This window comes from Callorhinchus milii, unplaced genomic scaffold (genome assembly GCF_018977255.1).
Source record: "Callorhinchus milii isolate IMCB2004 unplaced genomic scaffold, IMCB_Cmil_1.0 Scaffold6, whole genome shotgun sequence".
NCBI lineage: Eukaryota > Metazoa > Chordata > Chondrichthyes > Chimaeriformes > Callorhinchidae > Callorhinchus > Callorhinchus milii.
Window position 1 is genome coordinate 10,609,882 of NW_024704747.1, and position 16,497 is coordinate 10,626,378.

The 16,497-nt window shown below is 39.7% G+C and overlaps 1 protein-coding gene across 1 annotated transcript in view; it reads left to right on the forward strand.

Moving 5' to 3' along the window:
- LOC103184846 (extended synaptotagmin-3) overlaps nt 1-16,168 on the forward strand; it is a 53,157-nt gene extending 36,989 nt beyond the window's left edge. Inside the window, exons 14-23 of the mRNA XM_007903058.1 lie at nt 978-1,046; nt 1,782-1,856; nt 2,650-2,736; nt 3,048-3,197; nt 4,222-4,568; nt 5,290-5,388; nt 7,136-7,267; nt 10,264-10,369; nt 12,776-12,825; nt 13,481-16,168. Of these exons, the coding sequence (XP_007901249.1) occupies nt 978-1,046; nt 1,782-1,856; nt 2,650-2,736; nt 3,048-3,197; nt 4,222-4,568; nt 5,290-5,388; nt 7,136-7,267; nt 10,264-10,369; nt 12,776-12,825; nt 13,481-13,532 (1,167 nt within the window). The 3' untranslated portion in view covers nt 13,533-16,168. The remainder of the gene's footprint in view (nt 1-977; nt 1,047-1,781; nt 1,857-2,649; nt 2,737-3,047; nt 3,198-4,221; nt 4,569-5,289; nt 5,389-7,135; nt 7,268-10,263; nt 10,370-12,775; nt 12,826-13,480) is intronic.
- Nucleotides 16,169-16,497: the final 329 nt, after the last annotated feature.

Genomic DNA, 16,497 nt, shown 5'->3' on the forward strand with positions numbered 1-16,497 from the left:
TTCACCTTAGTAACAATTCAAAGTAGAAATGTAGAGGGTCAACTGAATTGAAGACATTCAACACACCGTGTATGTATTTAGTATTGGATTAGATAAACTGGGCATGTACGCGCTGAAGAGAAGGCTGAGGGGCAATATGATTATGGTCTTTAAGATTCTAAAGGGAATAGATAATGTAAACCCTCATGAGCTGGTTTACCTTGTTCTGAACAGTAGAACCAGAGAAAATGGACTACAATTGAAGGCTAAATTTAGAACAAATCTGCAGAAACACTACTTCAGTGAGTAGTAAACGTATGGAACAGGCTCCCTAGGGAGACTGTGGAAGTGTTGATTCATTCAAGAACAAATTAGATAGATTTCTATTAGGAAATAATATCTATGGATACAGTATATAGTTTGGAACACGACATGTAATGCAACTGCCAGTATGGTTGAAGGCAAATTGGATGGACCTTAGTCTTCTTTTGCCTAGTAAATTCTTATGTTCTTAATAGACCATGAGCAAGAACAAAACTGTCAGTAGTACAAGCCAATATTCCACTTCAAGGAAGTTATGGAATTGTTTCTGTGATGTAAACTGCTCAGCACACCACATCCTGTTTTCCAGTCCACTGCTCTTAACTTTTGTGCATTGGAAGTTTAACATAGTTCAGTTAGAATGATATTCTGTCTCTTCTATTACATTGTTGTGCAACTCAGTGACTTACTATTTGAAGTCATAATGCTTGTTAATGAGTCATTTAATTCCACCCTGTTCCTAAGTAAAATATGATATAAAATATTTAAAATATGATCTAATTTGGTTTTATGATTATTCTGAAGAATGTTGTGGAACTCGGGATAGTTTATAAAGCTTTCTTTTTTAGCCTGGAAAGAGTCATTTATCTTATTGTACAGTGTAAGCTAATTTTTTCTTCTATTTCTTTTGAGTAACCGTTATTAAAAGTAACAATCCATTCTTCTCCGCATAAAAGAGAAATCATTATGAATACACCAACAATGAATATAGTATGAAGAAAAAGAACAAACAAAAGTATATCAAGGTAATTTGTAGTATTTTAGTATTAAATCTAACTGCTAATTACGTTAAACTGGTCTGGTCTTCTTATAAGGAAGCCAATTTGGGCTATTATAAACTTAGGAATTGTATAAATCTGAAATTAAGCATTGTTCCACAAATGTATTTTCATTATTAACTTACTTTAGAAAGGTGGAAAACATTGTTGAAACAATTTATTTCAGTGTTGAAAAGGTTTAAATACCTTTACTTGTCCTGTCAATCTCTAAAGGTTTAGATAATGGGAGATGCAGATAATTAAAAGTGTTGATGAAATTATTTGAGATTTGATGGAATTATTTGAAGTTTTACTTAAACTACAAAGCTATTGATGTATTTTGCATAGTTGCTAGATGGACTATATGTACAGTGTTCATAAAATGTGTTGTAACATACGGCATATTGAGGAAGGTTTTTAGCATTATCTGTGAAAGAGACAAAATTGATCTTAATTCTCACAAATTCAGCACTTTCGGATTGAGTTCACCCAGATCAGGCCTGCTGGAAATTTCAATGGCTTATTTCCTTTTAAGAGAAGGCTTTTTGATGGAGGCTTTTTGAATCAGAATCAGACACAATAGCATCTAAACAAATCAGTTTCTTATAAGCCATGTGATTAGTAGCAGTTAGTCATTAGGCCTGCCTTTAATATTGAAATATTGTTCATACAATTGTAGAAGTGGATTTTAAATGCAGATATGTGCTGTTTTTGCATCATCAGTCAATAAAGAAATCCACCTTAGATCCTAGTTCTTCTGTACAGCTTGCAGTAGACAACAAGAAGCAAGAAAGCAAGGTACAAATGATCCATATTCATGACTGTGCTATGCCACATTTTTTACTGTCTGATTTTGCAGGAAAATTGAAAATGGGAGGGCATTTATCCTTGGTATAAAAATATTCTATTGCTGGAGCCATTAAAGACAATTGTATGCTTTTGGGCAGAACCTCATCAACATTAAATATTCAGTTTCCAGAAGTTCCTCAAAATACTATATATAACACTAGTTTTGTTGTGATTCCCATTATAGAATGGGCAGCTCTAGTTCCAAATCCCACTGTGATGCTCTCCAAGAGCTGTTTGGCATGAAGGGTGCTATATGAATGCAAGTTGTTGTTGTTAGCTTAGCTAACTCCTTAGGCTCCTTCAAGTCCCACCTCAAGACCCTCCTCTTCAACCATGCCATCGGCCACTCCCCTTCCCCTCCCCTCCCTTACCCCCCCAACCCCAGCTCGGGTCTGAAATGCTGTACTCTGTCCAGCGCCTTTGGACATCCTCCCGACGTGAAAGGCGTTATGTAATCTTGTTGTTGTTGATGGACCCTATTCCACGTCATTCTTATGTTGGGTTCTTATTATCAATAATCTGTGGATTCCAATTACCTGAAAAACTACTCCATAGGCTACTTTCAGCTAATCAAATGTCAGGGGGTTAAAGTTTTTTCTGGCTAATCTTATATTTATTCATGTAATTTTTCTCCACCAGTTTTCCCTTCCTTCTCGTAACCATAAACTTAAATTTAATATCTTGTTTGTATAATCTTTCAAAACAATGTTACGAAACCTGAAATCCAATGTTGTATTCACAGATTTGCTACAATTCCAGTGCACCTGTCTGGGAGCAAGCATTTACATTCTTCATCAAGAATATTCACTCCCAGGAACTTAACATTGAGGTAAAATACCAAGGCATACCCAAAACGTATCGAATACCAGTATTTTAAAGCCATAGCTACTTAATCGTGAAGAATGAAGGTCAGTTTGCTTTCCTTAAGCAGTTTGAAGAAATGTACAGTTTGAAAACACTTTGAAATAGTGATGGTTTAGATACAAGAAGATTTTGTAGCCTGTTCAAAGATGTATCTACTAAACAAGATCTACCATAAGTTGTAGGGAAAGATTATTGCTTTGCTTTCTGGTTGTCAAATATCATTGCTACAGTAATTTGAGAATTATTAATATATGTCGGTTTATATTTTTAATTTAGATCAAAGACAAAGGCAAGGAGTGTGTCCTGGGAACACTGGATATACCCTTGTACCAGGTTTTGGCTGCCCCCGATATGACCCTTAACCAAAGGTTTCAGTTGGAACATTCAGGACCAAACAGTCTTATAAAGATGAAGTTAGTGCTTCGGGTAGGTTACACATACCAGGGGAATTGTGTTTTCTGTATTATGTTTTCCTTAGCTGTGAAACAGTATATTTGGAGTGTTGTAGCTCAAAATATAAGAGGGCTATGTTGATTTATAGGGTCAGTCAAAAACTCTGAAGCCACATAATGGTATCCAACATGCTTATCAATCCATCTTTTTTCTAAAGCAATGACTTTGAAGCATTAGAAACTCATTACCAAAATAATAACAAATAATAATAATCCTTGTATTGATATATCCTTGCTTTATCATGTCATTGAAGTGTCTCAAAAAGGTTCACAGGAATTATTATAAAGTGTAGTGACTGTATTTGTTGGTGAATGCCGCAGCAAATTTGCACACAGTAATAATAATAATAATTCTTGCATTTGATATAGCGCCTTATCACGTCTTTGAGACGTCTCAAAGTGTTTCACAGAATATACTGTAAAGTGAATTGACTGTATATTTTGTGGGCGAAACGGAGCAGCCAATTGCGCACAGCAATGTCCCACAAACAGTTGTGGATTGAGTGACCAAATTCTTCTTCATTTCTCTCTCCGATGGGCACCAACTTTGGCTACAATATAACTTCACGTAAGTTGGAAATGGGATGGGTTCCTGAGCTGTGTTTTGGGAGGGTGCCAAAGCTTTAACTTATCCTGTAAAATGGACCCCGGTGTAATCTACAGTAAGGAGAGGAGTTCTGTTCATGTCAAAATGTCCCACAAACAGCCATGAAATGAATGACCAGTTTTATCTGGGGATGGATGTTGGCCAGGACACTTGAAAGAAACTCCCCTTTCTTTTCAAGTCATGCCATGGGATCTTTGTCTCTGTCTCATCTGAAGAATGCACCTCTTACATTGCAGCACTGCGCCTACACTATACTGTAGTGTCTGTCAGCCTAGACTATTTACTCAAAGTCTAAGATAAAGAAAATATTTTTTTCTAAGATGATCAATATTAGAAGCTCTGTGAGCTATGAGTTGCTGGTTGATATTTGATCTGTATTCGACACACACAGGTCTTAAGTATTGAAGAACCAAATCCTGACAGTATCTACCAAGGGATAAATGCCCTTAAGAAAGTGCCAATATCAATAAAGAAGAAAAGATCTGGAAGCAAGCAGGAAACTCCACCATTGGCACTCAGATCGTCTGATGTTGCAGCAATGCCATTTAATGGTATAATTGATGAGCAACTGGAGAGAGAAGAAAGTAACAGGAGTTCACAGCTTGCTAATGAAATCAAATCAAAAGTACCAGCACAATCCAGTTCCTCAGAAACTTCTGTAAAGAGAGACACTACTTCTGAATTTTCATTCATCAATTCGATCCATGAGCTTAATGATCAAGAGTTACAGCTACAAAAGTACAAACATTTTTCCCCTTGTACAATAAACTAAATAAACCTATCAGTTAATATTTGTGCACATTTTGAATCTTGACATGCAAAAGTGAAATTCTTAAATGAGAGTAACATTGTGATGTAAAAATTTAAGTGAATCTGAATGGACATCTCAGATGAAAATATTGGCAAACATTTTTGTCATAAGATGACTAACTGATAGACCTGAACTAATAAACCCACCACTGAAGCATCCAGTTAGATCTGATCTCTGTGATAGAAATTACTTTAACCAGTGTCGTGAATGTTAAAGATTGTTTGTTTTTTGATGCACTTAGTCATATCTAATTAGCACCAATCATAAAGTCCACATAATTGATTGTCTCTAAAAGTTCACCATGTTTGCCAATGTTCAGTAAGTTTCTATAAGCAATTCGCTGGATGCTAGGGCTACTTTGGAGTAATGGAAATATAGTTGTACTTCTCTATTTCTCTGCCTTTCAATTTTTTTTAAAAAATTTGTTTTGAGTTAATAGAAAAGATATAACAAGGTCATATTCTTGACCTTTATCCACTAGAGTCTCACAGAATTTACACAGATATATTGTTTCTATTTTTAAATGTAAATGTTATTGTAGTTGGAAGTTATTAATTTATTTTTTACTAATAAACAAGTCATTAATACCATGGTGAATTATTTCCATGTAATTCAGTGAATAAACCCTTGTCTTCACTTTTTTTCTAGTGGGATGGCTCTGACTGAAGACAGTCTGGGAGAGATCCAGCTTTCAGTGCATTATTCCACTCCACGACACAGTCTGGTAGTATTAATTCAGTGTTGCAGGTAAATTTGTTATTGGTGTTAAAATATGTACAATTGCAGCCTTTATTAAAACACAAATTTTATAGATAAAAACATAGGGATTTAATCCAGTGTGCTCACTAATAAGTCAGTTCAGTCGGTTAGTTGCATGTTTGTATGTCCACAATGACATGATTTGTTACATCTAACAATTTCTGTAGACAAACTATCATACTGTGGTCAGATTTTGTTGTTTTTTTTTCCCAAATAACAAAAATAATGGAGTTGAGTTTAAACCATGTTATAATTTTCGTGCTTTTGTGTGTTTGTGTTTTTATCTAATGAGCTGTACTACTTTCCTTAATAGTACTGTAATACGGATCTTGTACCTGATTTAAAAAACAACAATGCCAAGAATCTAGGCAACCGAATCAATTGGGGAATCTTCTGAGTGACTTTCTTTGTAGAGAAGTATACATCTCAGAAATTACAACCTCTCTTTTTGCTCTAACTGGTCCTGGTTCAACAGGACACTTAAGTGTTCTAACACAAGTTAATTCCTTAATAACTTGTGCATGTTGTTTTAAAGTTGCAGCATTATTACTTTTCTTTAGAAAATGGCAGCAAGGCATCAAAAGATTTTTTTAAATGCAAAACAGAAATGCATTTAAATGTGATCACACTATTTCATTTCCAGCCTTAATCTCTTTACTGAATGGGTCATCATTCTGACATTTAAAAACATTCTGACATTTTAAAAATGATTGTGTTAACCATATGTATGCAAATCGGCCATCACCCTCTCTGATTTTAATCGGGGATATTTCAACAGATGTGATGGGAACTGGTTGATTTTGTCCGCAGGGTTTTACCTGCTGCTGTTATCCCATATTACAATCCTCTCAATGATGCACACACAACAATGTGGGAGCAGAGTAGCATAATTGTTGTCAGAGCCGAATTACCTTAATCTCATTAATTTATTTTTAGCATCTTTTATTCACCTCTTCTACATAGAACTGAAGTTATTTGTTCAGCAAGGCAGTACTGAAGCTGACTTTTTTTGCGGTGGGGTGAGAGGAATCAAATGCCCTTTAAATGTTTCCTGTTCTTTTTGACTGTTAGGTGCCATCTATTCCCTTTTGTGCTGATGAAGTGCCACAAAGGAATATATAAATATGTAAAACCAGGACTGGCCACCAGGAGTGGAAAATGTTTGCAACATTAAATTTGTTTGCTATTGTTACTTGCCCACAGGCAAATCTAAGCCCTTGTATTTTTAAGGTTTCCACTTTAGCAAGTTCATTTTAAAATATCCATCCTGCTGTTCAAACTCCTGCTGTTTTTTTTCAGTGTGCTTTTCTCTTCTTCCATGAAGATACTGAAAGCATTTGCTTAATTCACCTCACATTTAAACTGATTGTTTCTGGACAGGATATGAGAAAAACACTTGATAACATCAGTGATCTTTCTCTTACTCTCTCTTGCTCCACTGAAATCTCTTAATATTATCAATTGTACTATCATCGTCATTCTTCTGATCTTTCCTCCAAAACTTTAAATATACCATTCTAAGTGCTCTTCTCCCTTTCTTAAAAATGTATTCTGCTTTTAAAACTCAAGCTTGGCATCACATAATCACTTCATGACTTATCTTGTTACTCTACTTCTCTTGCGTGGTGGTATACCATTATGGTACTCATAATAAGAAAGATGGACATATGCAGTCAATCATTGGAATTCAGTGTTTTCACTGAAGGCTGTGAATGCTTTGGCATTTATATTACAGAAACCTGATTCCTTGCTCGAATGATGGTGCAGATCCGTATGTCCGAGCTTACCTTCTTCCTGACAAAAGTTGGTCAGGACGGAAAAAAACACAAGTTAAAAAGAGGACACTTAATCCACAGTACAATGAAAAGTAAGTGTTGGTAAGGATATACAAACAGTTGAGCTTGTTCTTTGAGATCTAAGTAAATAGAGGTGCATTTTAATCCAATAGAGAAATCAATGGCAATTATTGATAGTTAATCTTTGCTGAAGGTGATAAATTTGAGATTTAAAATAATTTTGAGTTTCTTATGGCTAATTGTTGAATCAGATTGTGTTTTGGGATGAGGATGGTAATATCTTTTAGTTTTTATGAACCTGGGAGATCGCAGTTCAGACATGAGGACTTGGGAACTAGACAAGTAAATATAACTCACTAGTTTGAATGTAACAACAACAAAATTATATTTGTATAGCAACTTTCACATCAGGAGGACCTCGAAAATTAACTGAGTTATTCCCAGAATAGATTTGTAACAATGGACATCTCGTAACATTGCCAACAAAATACACTTTATAAATCCCTGCGTTTGATATAATGCTTTTCACGTCTTCTCGACGTCTCAAGAGCTTCACAGAATAGACTGTAAAGTGAATTGACTGTAAACTTGTGGGCGAAACGCGGCAGCCACTTGCGCACAGCAGTGTCCCACAAACAGTCGTGGATTGAAAATGACCAATTTATTATTGTTTTGTTTTGGAGGGATTATTATTAGGCGTGTAGAGTAAGGAAACTTGCCCAAGGTTTCACCCTGACTGGAATTGAAAGTCTCGCTTGCAAGGCGAGTGCTCTAACCACTGAGCTACAGGACTCCACTTTACAATAAATCCTGTGAAGCGTTTTAACACATCTTGTAATAATAATCATCCTTGCATTTGTTTTACCACCTTATCATGTCATCGAGGCTTCTCAAAGATCTTCACAGGATATACTGTAACTTGGGGTGCCTGTGTAGTTTGTGGTGTGAAACCCAGCAGCCACAGTGACAAATTTTATTTGGAGAATTTGTTGTCTAGGAACTCCCTTTTCTTTCCATACAACAACAACAAAATTACATTTGTATAGCACCTTTCACGTCGGGAGGACATCCCTAGGCGCTGGACAGTCAGTGCTTCGGATCTGAGCTGGGGGTTGGGATTGAGGAGGGTGGAGGGTAGGGAGGAAGCAGCGTGACCAAAAGCACGGTCAAAGAAGAGGGTCTTGAGATGGGTCTTGAAGGAGGCAAGGGAGGGGGTGAGGCGGTGGGACAGCAGGGTGGAGTACCAGAGGGTGGGGGCAGTGTGCAGAAGGCCTCCCGCCAAAGGTGGGCCGGGCGAGGCAGGGGACGTGAAGCAGGCCGGAGCCCGCTGAGGGGAGGGAGTGGGCAGGATGGAAGGGAGCTAGGAGGTCGCAGAGGTAGGTGGGAGCAAGACGAAAGAGGGCTTTGAAGGTGAGGACCAGGATCTTGAACTGTATCCTCTGTATGATGGGAAGCCAGTGGAGTCGGGCGAGGATGGGGGTGATAGCGTCACGGAGCCTGGTGCAGGAGAGGACATGGGCTGCAGAGTTCTGGATGATCTGCAGCCTATGGAGGGAGGAGTTGTGGAGGCCGACAAGCAAGGATTTGCATAATCAAGCCTCGATGTATGAGGGTTTCAGAAGCCTGCAGTGTGAGACAGTGTCGGAGCCGGGTGACATTGCGGAGGTGGGGGAAGGCAGAGCGGGTCATGGCACGGATGTGGGGTAGAAAGAATAGTTGAGGGTCAAACAAGGCCCCAAGTTTCTGGACTGGCTTAGCAAGGTGGAGTGTGCAGCCATGGATGGTGATGCTGTCAGCGCCTGAAGTGAGGAGGTGCTGACGGGAGCCAATCAGGAGAGCCTCAGTTTTGTTGACGTTCAACTGAAGCAAGTTAACTCTCATCCAGGACTTGATGTCTGACAGACATTCAGTCAGGACAGCAGTGGTCCTGGAGTCAAGAGTGAAGGCAGAGAGGTACAGTTGGGTGCCATCCACATACATGTGGAAGTTGACCCCATGTCTGCAGATGATGTCACCAAGAGGGTGTTGAAGAGGAGGGAACCAAGGACAGAGCCCTGAGTAAAGCCGCACAAGACGGTGCGGAGGCTAGAGGAGAAGCCGATTGTGGAGAGGAAGTGGAGGCGGTGTGAGAGGTACGATCTAAACCATTCAAGAACACAACCGTGAAAGTTAAGAGGAGGTGGTGGATGAGGATAGAGTGGCCAAAGATGTCAAAGGCAGCAGAGAAGAGGCAGTAGGAGTCCTGGTTGCAGATGGATTGAATGTCATTTGGCACTTTGACAAGGGCTCTTTCTGTGCTATAGATGGCACGGAAACCTGATTGGAGGGATTCGTGAAGGGAGTGGTGGGAGAGGAAGGAATGAAGCTAGGAAGCAATGACTAGTTCCAGGACCTTGGAGCGGAAAGGGATGTTGGAGATGGGGCGGTAGTTTGAGAGCAGGGATGGGTCCAGGGTGGGTTTTTTTAAGGATAGGAGTGATGACAGCCATTTTTAAAGGGGTGGAAACAGTACCAGTGGACAGGGAGAGGTTTATGATGTTTGTGAGTAGATGGGGCAAAGAGGTGGAGATGTGAGATAAGGAGAGGGGCAGGGATGGGGTCGAGGGAGTAGGTGACCGGTTTCATATAGTGGTGAGAGAGGTGTGGGAGACAGGTTTGAAGGTGTGGAGGGAGGGATGGGTAGGGGCCGGTGTGAGAGGAGATGGGGAGGGTGTAGTAGACAGAAGGGCAGAGGCAGCTGAGCGGATCAACAATGAGGTCTTGGATGGTAAGTGTTTAGGATCTTTAACGTCCACTTGAACAGGGACCTTGGTTTAATATCTCATCTGAAGAACGACACCTCTGACATTGCAACACCTCCCAGCACTGCATTGGAGTGTCAACTCAGACAAGTCCCGATGTGAGGTTTGAACCCACAATCTTGTGATTCAGAGACAAGAGTGCTACCACTACACCCGGCTGACACAATCCCAATGTGATTGTATCAAAATGCAAAAATTATTCATGAGTGAATATTAAAACAACTCACAATAATTTATTATGGCAAGATACATTTCATCTTTTTCAGATTTGAATTCTCAGTTTCTTCAGACGAAGTTCATAAACGGAAATTAGACATTGCTGTAAAGAATAACAGGTCATTTGGATCTCATGAGAGAAAGGAACTTGGAAAGGTAACTTTTGCCTCTCAAAGCATGAAATTAGCCTGAATATACCAGCTATTGGAATTGCAATATCCCTTTGCTGTTTGAAAGGACAAATATGTAACATTAAGATCATTGCCTTATATTTCTGTAAATATTGTATTTTCCTCCCCCCACCTTCCATGTTCTCTTTCCTAACCAGAAATTGATATCTTATGCCTGGGTTATGGTTCCACTGGGGCTGGTAACTTGCCAGCAAGCAGCTCATTCATTTGTGAATTAGCTCAGCATGGTCCAACAGGCGGCCTGTGGGCGGCATTGTGGCCTGGCGGTGATTTTATCCGGCCCGAGACCATTTCCAAGATTCCAACTTCCACTCCCTCCCTCCCTGGCGAACATCCTCCCAGGGCAGCAGCAGGAGTTAATGGTTGGGGGGACTCAACGCGGATAGTGGAGATAATACCGGTCGTTTAATAATACCAGCCCCTGCCCTCCATCCCTCCTAACCTCAACTCCCAGCTCAGGTCCAACACCCCCTGACTGTCCAGCACCTGGGCCATCTTTCCAACTTGAAGGGCACTATATAAGTGTAACTTGTTGTTGTTGTTACTGCAGTGATTACTGGAGCTGAGAGGAAGGGAAGCGCGTCTTCAAAACTCATCCAAAACTCTGCCACCCGCACTCTCACCCGTACTAAACTCCACACCCCGATTACTCCAGTCTTTGCCAAACTTCACTGGCTCCCTGTCACAGAGCAGATCGACTTCAAGATCCTCACTCTAGTGTTTAAATCCTTCTATTCCTCGGCACCCCCCCTATCTCACTGACCTCCTCTCTCCCCACGGTAGTACCCACTGCCTCGGCTCTACTGGCTCCAGCCTCCTCCTTGTCCCTCGAATCCTCTGCTCCATCATTGGCAGCCGTGCCAACTTCAACCACTACGCCCCGAAGCTATGGAACACCCTCCCTCAAACCCTTTGCCTTGCCCTCTCTTTCCCTATTTTCAGGTTGCACCTGAATACCTACCTCTTCGACTGCACCTTCCCCCTTCCCCCATCTCGGCATCGGGCTCCGCCATTGTTAAGCGACCCAGCAACCCACGCAGCTGAATGGGACAGAGAGTGAGAGAGAAGGAGGGGAGAGGGGGATTGAGAGGGAGAAAGAGAAAGGGATTGAGGAGGAGAGAGAGAGAGAGAGGGAATGACAGAGGGGAGGGTGGGGAGAGAGAGTGTTATTGAGGGATTTGAGAGGGGGAAAGAGAGGGAGGGGAGAGAGGGAGCAGAAGGGTAAAAAGAGGGGGAGCGGAGAGGGGGAGCAGAGGGGAGGGTAGAAGGGGACAGAGAGGGGGGGAGCAGGGAACACAGGGAGGGGAGAGGGGAATTGAGAGTAGGGAGAGAGGTGAGAGGGGAAGAGGATGGGGGGGTGGGGGGAAGAGGATACGGGGAGGGAGGGGACATTGAGAGATTGAGAGAAGGGGAGAGCGAGTGATTGAGAGGGGGAGAGAGAGTGATTGAGAGGGGGAGAACAGAGAAAGATTGAGTGTGAGAGGAGAGTGAGTGTGAGGGGGAAGAGAATGATTGAGAGGGGAGAGAGTGTGTCTGTGTGTGAGAGGAGAGAGAGTGGGAGAGATGGGGGGAGATTGAGAGAGTGATTGAAAGAGAGGGAGAGAGAGTGGGGAAAGAACTGGGGGGGGAGGAGCAGAGTGAGAGAATGATTGAGTGTGTGAGAGGGGAGAGTGTGTGAAAGAGGGAGAAAGAGTGTGTGGGACAGAGTGCATGAGAGAAGGGAGAATGATTTTGAGGGAGAGAGAGAGAACACGAGGGAGAGGGGTGGAGAGCATAACAAAAAGAGAGCAGAGAGAGAAGTGAGGGCAGCATTTTGTGGTTCACTGTCACGACAGATAATCAGAGCCTCCCTCAGCTGCTGCGGGTGGAGGTGGGGGGACCAAGGACAGACAATGAGATACGTGCCGTGCAGTTTCCTCACAAAAAAACTCTTTCCCCATCCCACCTCAGCTCCCACCCCCAGCTCAGGTGCCCAGCCAGCAGGGTCAAGCGGTTTGAGATGTCCTTCCAACGTGAAAAAGATGCTGCGTAAATGTTGTTTTGTTTCTGGAAGGGAAACACAAAATATTGCTTTCAAGGCTAATGGTCCATTCTCAAAGAGGGAATCCAGCATTCGGTAGCCAAAAGGTTGGACCACCATGAACTAGATAATGAATTTGGGCAGAAAATGTAACTGTGGGGAGTACCACACTCAACCCTGATCCTGTCCTCACAGGATGTATTCATGTCTCCCTTCTCCCTCTCTCACTCATGTTCTCTCTCATATATACAAACTAGTGTAAGTGGAGACAATGTAGGTCTGACCAGCTTTTCTTGTTTAACAAAGGGATTGCAGATTACCGTAGTTTTAATTTTTTTTTATTTTTTGAAGGTATTGCTTGAGATTCCAAGAAGTAATTTGACCCTAGGCTTTACAGGATGGTAAGTTGTATCCCTTCTTAGATTTTGTCCAAACTTAAGCCATTAATATTTTTTATGAGAACATATTATTAAAAGCACGCATCAACAATTTTGGTAACTTTACAGACTATGGAGAAATGTGAACATTAAGCTCTAAATAATATTGAAAAATTGTATCCCATCTTTATACAGGAGGTAGAATTCTGCCTTTGTTGTTTGCAGAGAATAACCCCCATTCATTGCAAACGTACAGAATTCTAATTTCTGAGAATCGTTATACAATACTTTGGCCATGTTTTGCACAGTTATTAAATTATTCTGGAAATAGCAATAACTAAATCTGTAAGAAAATCATGACCACAACTTTTTGCAACTTGTAATGATTACAGTGAATACATGCTCCTAACCACCAACCTCCTGTCCATCAATCTCACCTATACTCTCATTGAACCATCCTCCCGACAAGTGGATGGCCCAATAAGAGCATAATGGATTCAACAGATGGGTTGATGGACAGGTGAATGATCCAATTGGAGTGTGTGTTTACTGAAGTCAATAAAAGTTGTAGTTTCCAGGCCATGATAGCTGAAAAGTCTTAAGGTTTATTCATATGTCAATCTTTGTGTTCAATCTGTCATTCAGTGTTTGTGATATATTCTGTTTATAATTTTCCCAGGTATCAACTGACACCTGATGGATTGCCAAGCAAAGCAACAAGAAACTTTTAATATTAACATGAGTTCCCTTGGGCCTTACTTGATTTTATGATGTACAGTCTAAGAAAAGAAATTTGTATATTTTTGATTTACTCTTATTGCCTTGTGTGCTGTTACCTTTCTTTTGGTATCAAGGGACCAAGTTGGAAGAAAAACCAAATAGAACTGCATGTGTGCCTAAAATGTCTTAAGTCATAAGTGCCCAAATAATATTACAAATTGTTGTATCATTAAGCCAAATATTTACATGAAAGGAAGTTGTGCAAAACAAATTGAACACATGTCAACTCACTTTACAAACATGAGGTGTAAAATTCTTGACACCTAGGCACTTGTGATTTACAAATGCTTCCTAAGTAGCGCTATACAAATATAATCTTCTTGTTGATCGTGTCAATTGTGGGTTATCAATTGGCAGGATCAAAATATCATTGCCAACATGTGTTAGAATTTGTTACCACTTTTTAGATTCATTTGGTTAAATACCATTTACTGGATCATCTTAAAATATATTCATACATATTTACACATCTTAAAATATGAGCAATTGTCCTCTATTAAAAAAATCCTAAAGTCCATTAAAGGCACCGTTACAACATATGAAGCCAACCTTTGTTCGACTGTGCGATTGAACAAAATGAAAACTAATTTGCATTTAGATGAAGGATATTGCTGAAAACATTCTTGCTCTGCAATTCAATGTGTATTACCCAGCATGTCAATACTGCTCAGATTTTCCTCTTCATTTTAAATATCAATTAAACAGTAAACCCATAGCTTACCGGACTCCAGAATTTGACTCCAGGACCGAAATCAATGTTTTTCTTCCGTCACAATTTTCTGTGGGCATTGGTATAGACTCCCACTGATCCGACTCATCACGTGGTGAGCAGCCCATGTGAGCCCCACAACTTTCCACCTCACTGGTCTTCGTCTGGTGTTCAGAAACTACTTTTTTTGAACACAGCAGTAGAAATGCCTATGCATTATCAGCATTTCCCAACACAGCAGATGCAAGTGTTGCAATGTTGGTATTGTAATTGCACAGCTGGAGATTCCGACTCACCGGACCAGATCTCCTCCATTAGTCCGGCTAGCCAGGGTTTATCTGTATTTTCATTGTGGCAAAAAATTGAATGTCTATTATGAAAAATTCTCAGCTTGAAGTATTTACTTAGGGCAAAGAAATTTTGATTGGAATATGCAAGTTCACTATGCTTTATTTTGTATGTGAAAAAGGTTTGGTGTGTGCTAGTTTTAATGTAAATTTCCTCTTGCTTTTTGTATAGAAAATCTCTTTGTATATTCAGTTTCATTTTTTATGCACAAAACATACAAATGGAGCTTTTGTCAAACAAAAGCCAACATTGTGAAAAAAGAGCACAGATTAAAAAGAAAAATCGTGTGCAAAATCTGAAGTGCAAAATGCTGGAAATATACTAAAGAAAGAAAGCTTCTGAACGGTAGAGGCTTTGATTTCAGATGAACTGGCTGGTGAAACGTTGGGTCATAAAATGTTAATTGCTCTCTTTCAAATATTGTTCAAGGTCCTCATCTCTTATTCCAGGTTTATTAAAGACTTAAAGACTGATACTTAAAATGCTGCTGATCTGTGTATCAGCATTTTAGTATTCTCATAGTACAGTACGTTAAGTCTTTTCATAGTACAATTCACTTTAAATTATTTGAATCATTTAAAATCATGGTAAATCATTTTTAAAAAATCACATTTCAGTGTTGTATGAAATACCCCAAATTTTGTCAGTTAACATTTATATTTAAGAAAACAGGTCTATTTTTGAGTCAAATCAATGTTTACATTTGTAAGTGACATGGATGCTGTTGGTGTTTCTTGATCTCTTGCTAAAAATGTTTGTGGACAGACTACTGAAAGTATGATTTACAATTTATTAGCAGCTGTAAATAGAAATGTTGTAACTGTTCTATTTACTAATTATGTTTGTTTGTATAAAACCTATATGATAAATAAATGGGGTCTATCATTACAAGTTGTGCAATGTATTGTAAAAAACAATCTGCACAGAAAGACTTACAGGGGCTTTTAATTCTGTAATTTATTAATGGAAAGAATTATAGATCATTTGTATTGTATCAGTGAATGGATACATGCTCCAAACAAACAGATGTTGTCAACAGCAACACACACTCCTATGCTTTGTCTAGGATTTTAAGCCATCTTTCCCACAATTTAGATCAGATGTGATTCCCAAACAGTTAAATGAATAGGAAACATCATAATGAATCTTTTGAAAAATGGAAGTCTGAAATGGATCCATTAAAATTGGAATGGATCACTTCCAATTCTGTCAGATTTGCCTGTATTGATTTTGTTTGCACTAATCTACAGGACATTCTGTGGAGAGTGTTCCTCTATGTTCCAGCCGAAACTGTCACAAAGCAGTATCATTTATGGAGTCTGAATGGGTAAGACACGAGAGGCATTAGAGGCATGGGATGAGAGAAGGATTTGGAGCAATAATGAAATTAAATTCTTAGTTCTGTACTTGTCTCCAGATCTAGTAAATCAGACACATAAATAAAAAAACTGACTGGATAGAGGAAGGGAGTGAGGGAATCTAAGAAGAAACACCAAGATGTTGAAATGGCAGAGCTAATAACAGAACGGACATGAAAGGAAGGTTGGAGCACAAATTACTGAGAAAAAGGATTAATGAAAAACAAATAGTGTGTAAACAGTGAAACTCTGATAACAATACCCCAAGGAAATAGCTCAAATGACTATTTATCAGAGTTGACTAGTTATGCAAAGTACAGTATCTAGCAAGTACAAAGAATTCGAATAGCCAGGATAGTGAGTGATGACTAGTTATGTGGGGTTGGCTAGTTATCAGAGTTTCACTGAATAACAAAGCATAACCTTAGATTAAAATCTAGCACCCCACTGGTAATGTAATTGGTGGATTCACATGAGCAATTACAGAGACATCACAAGCTT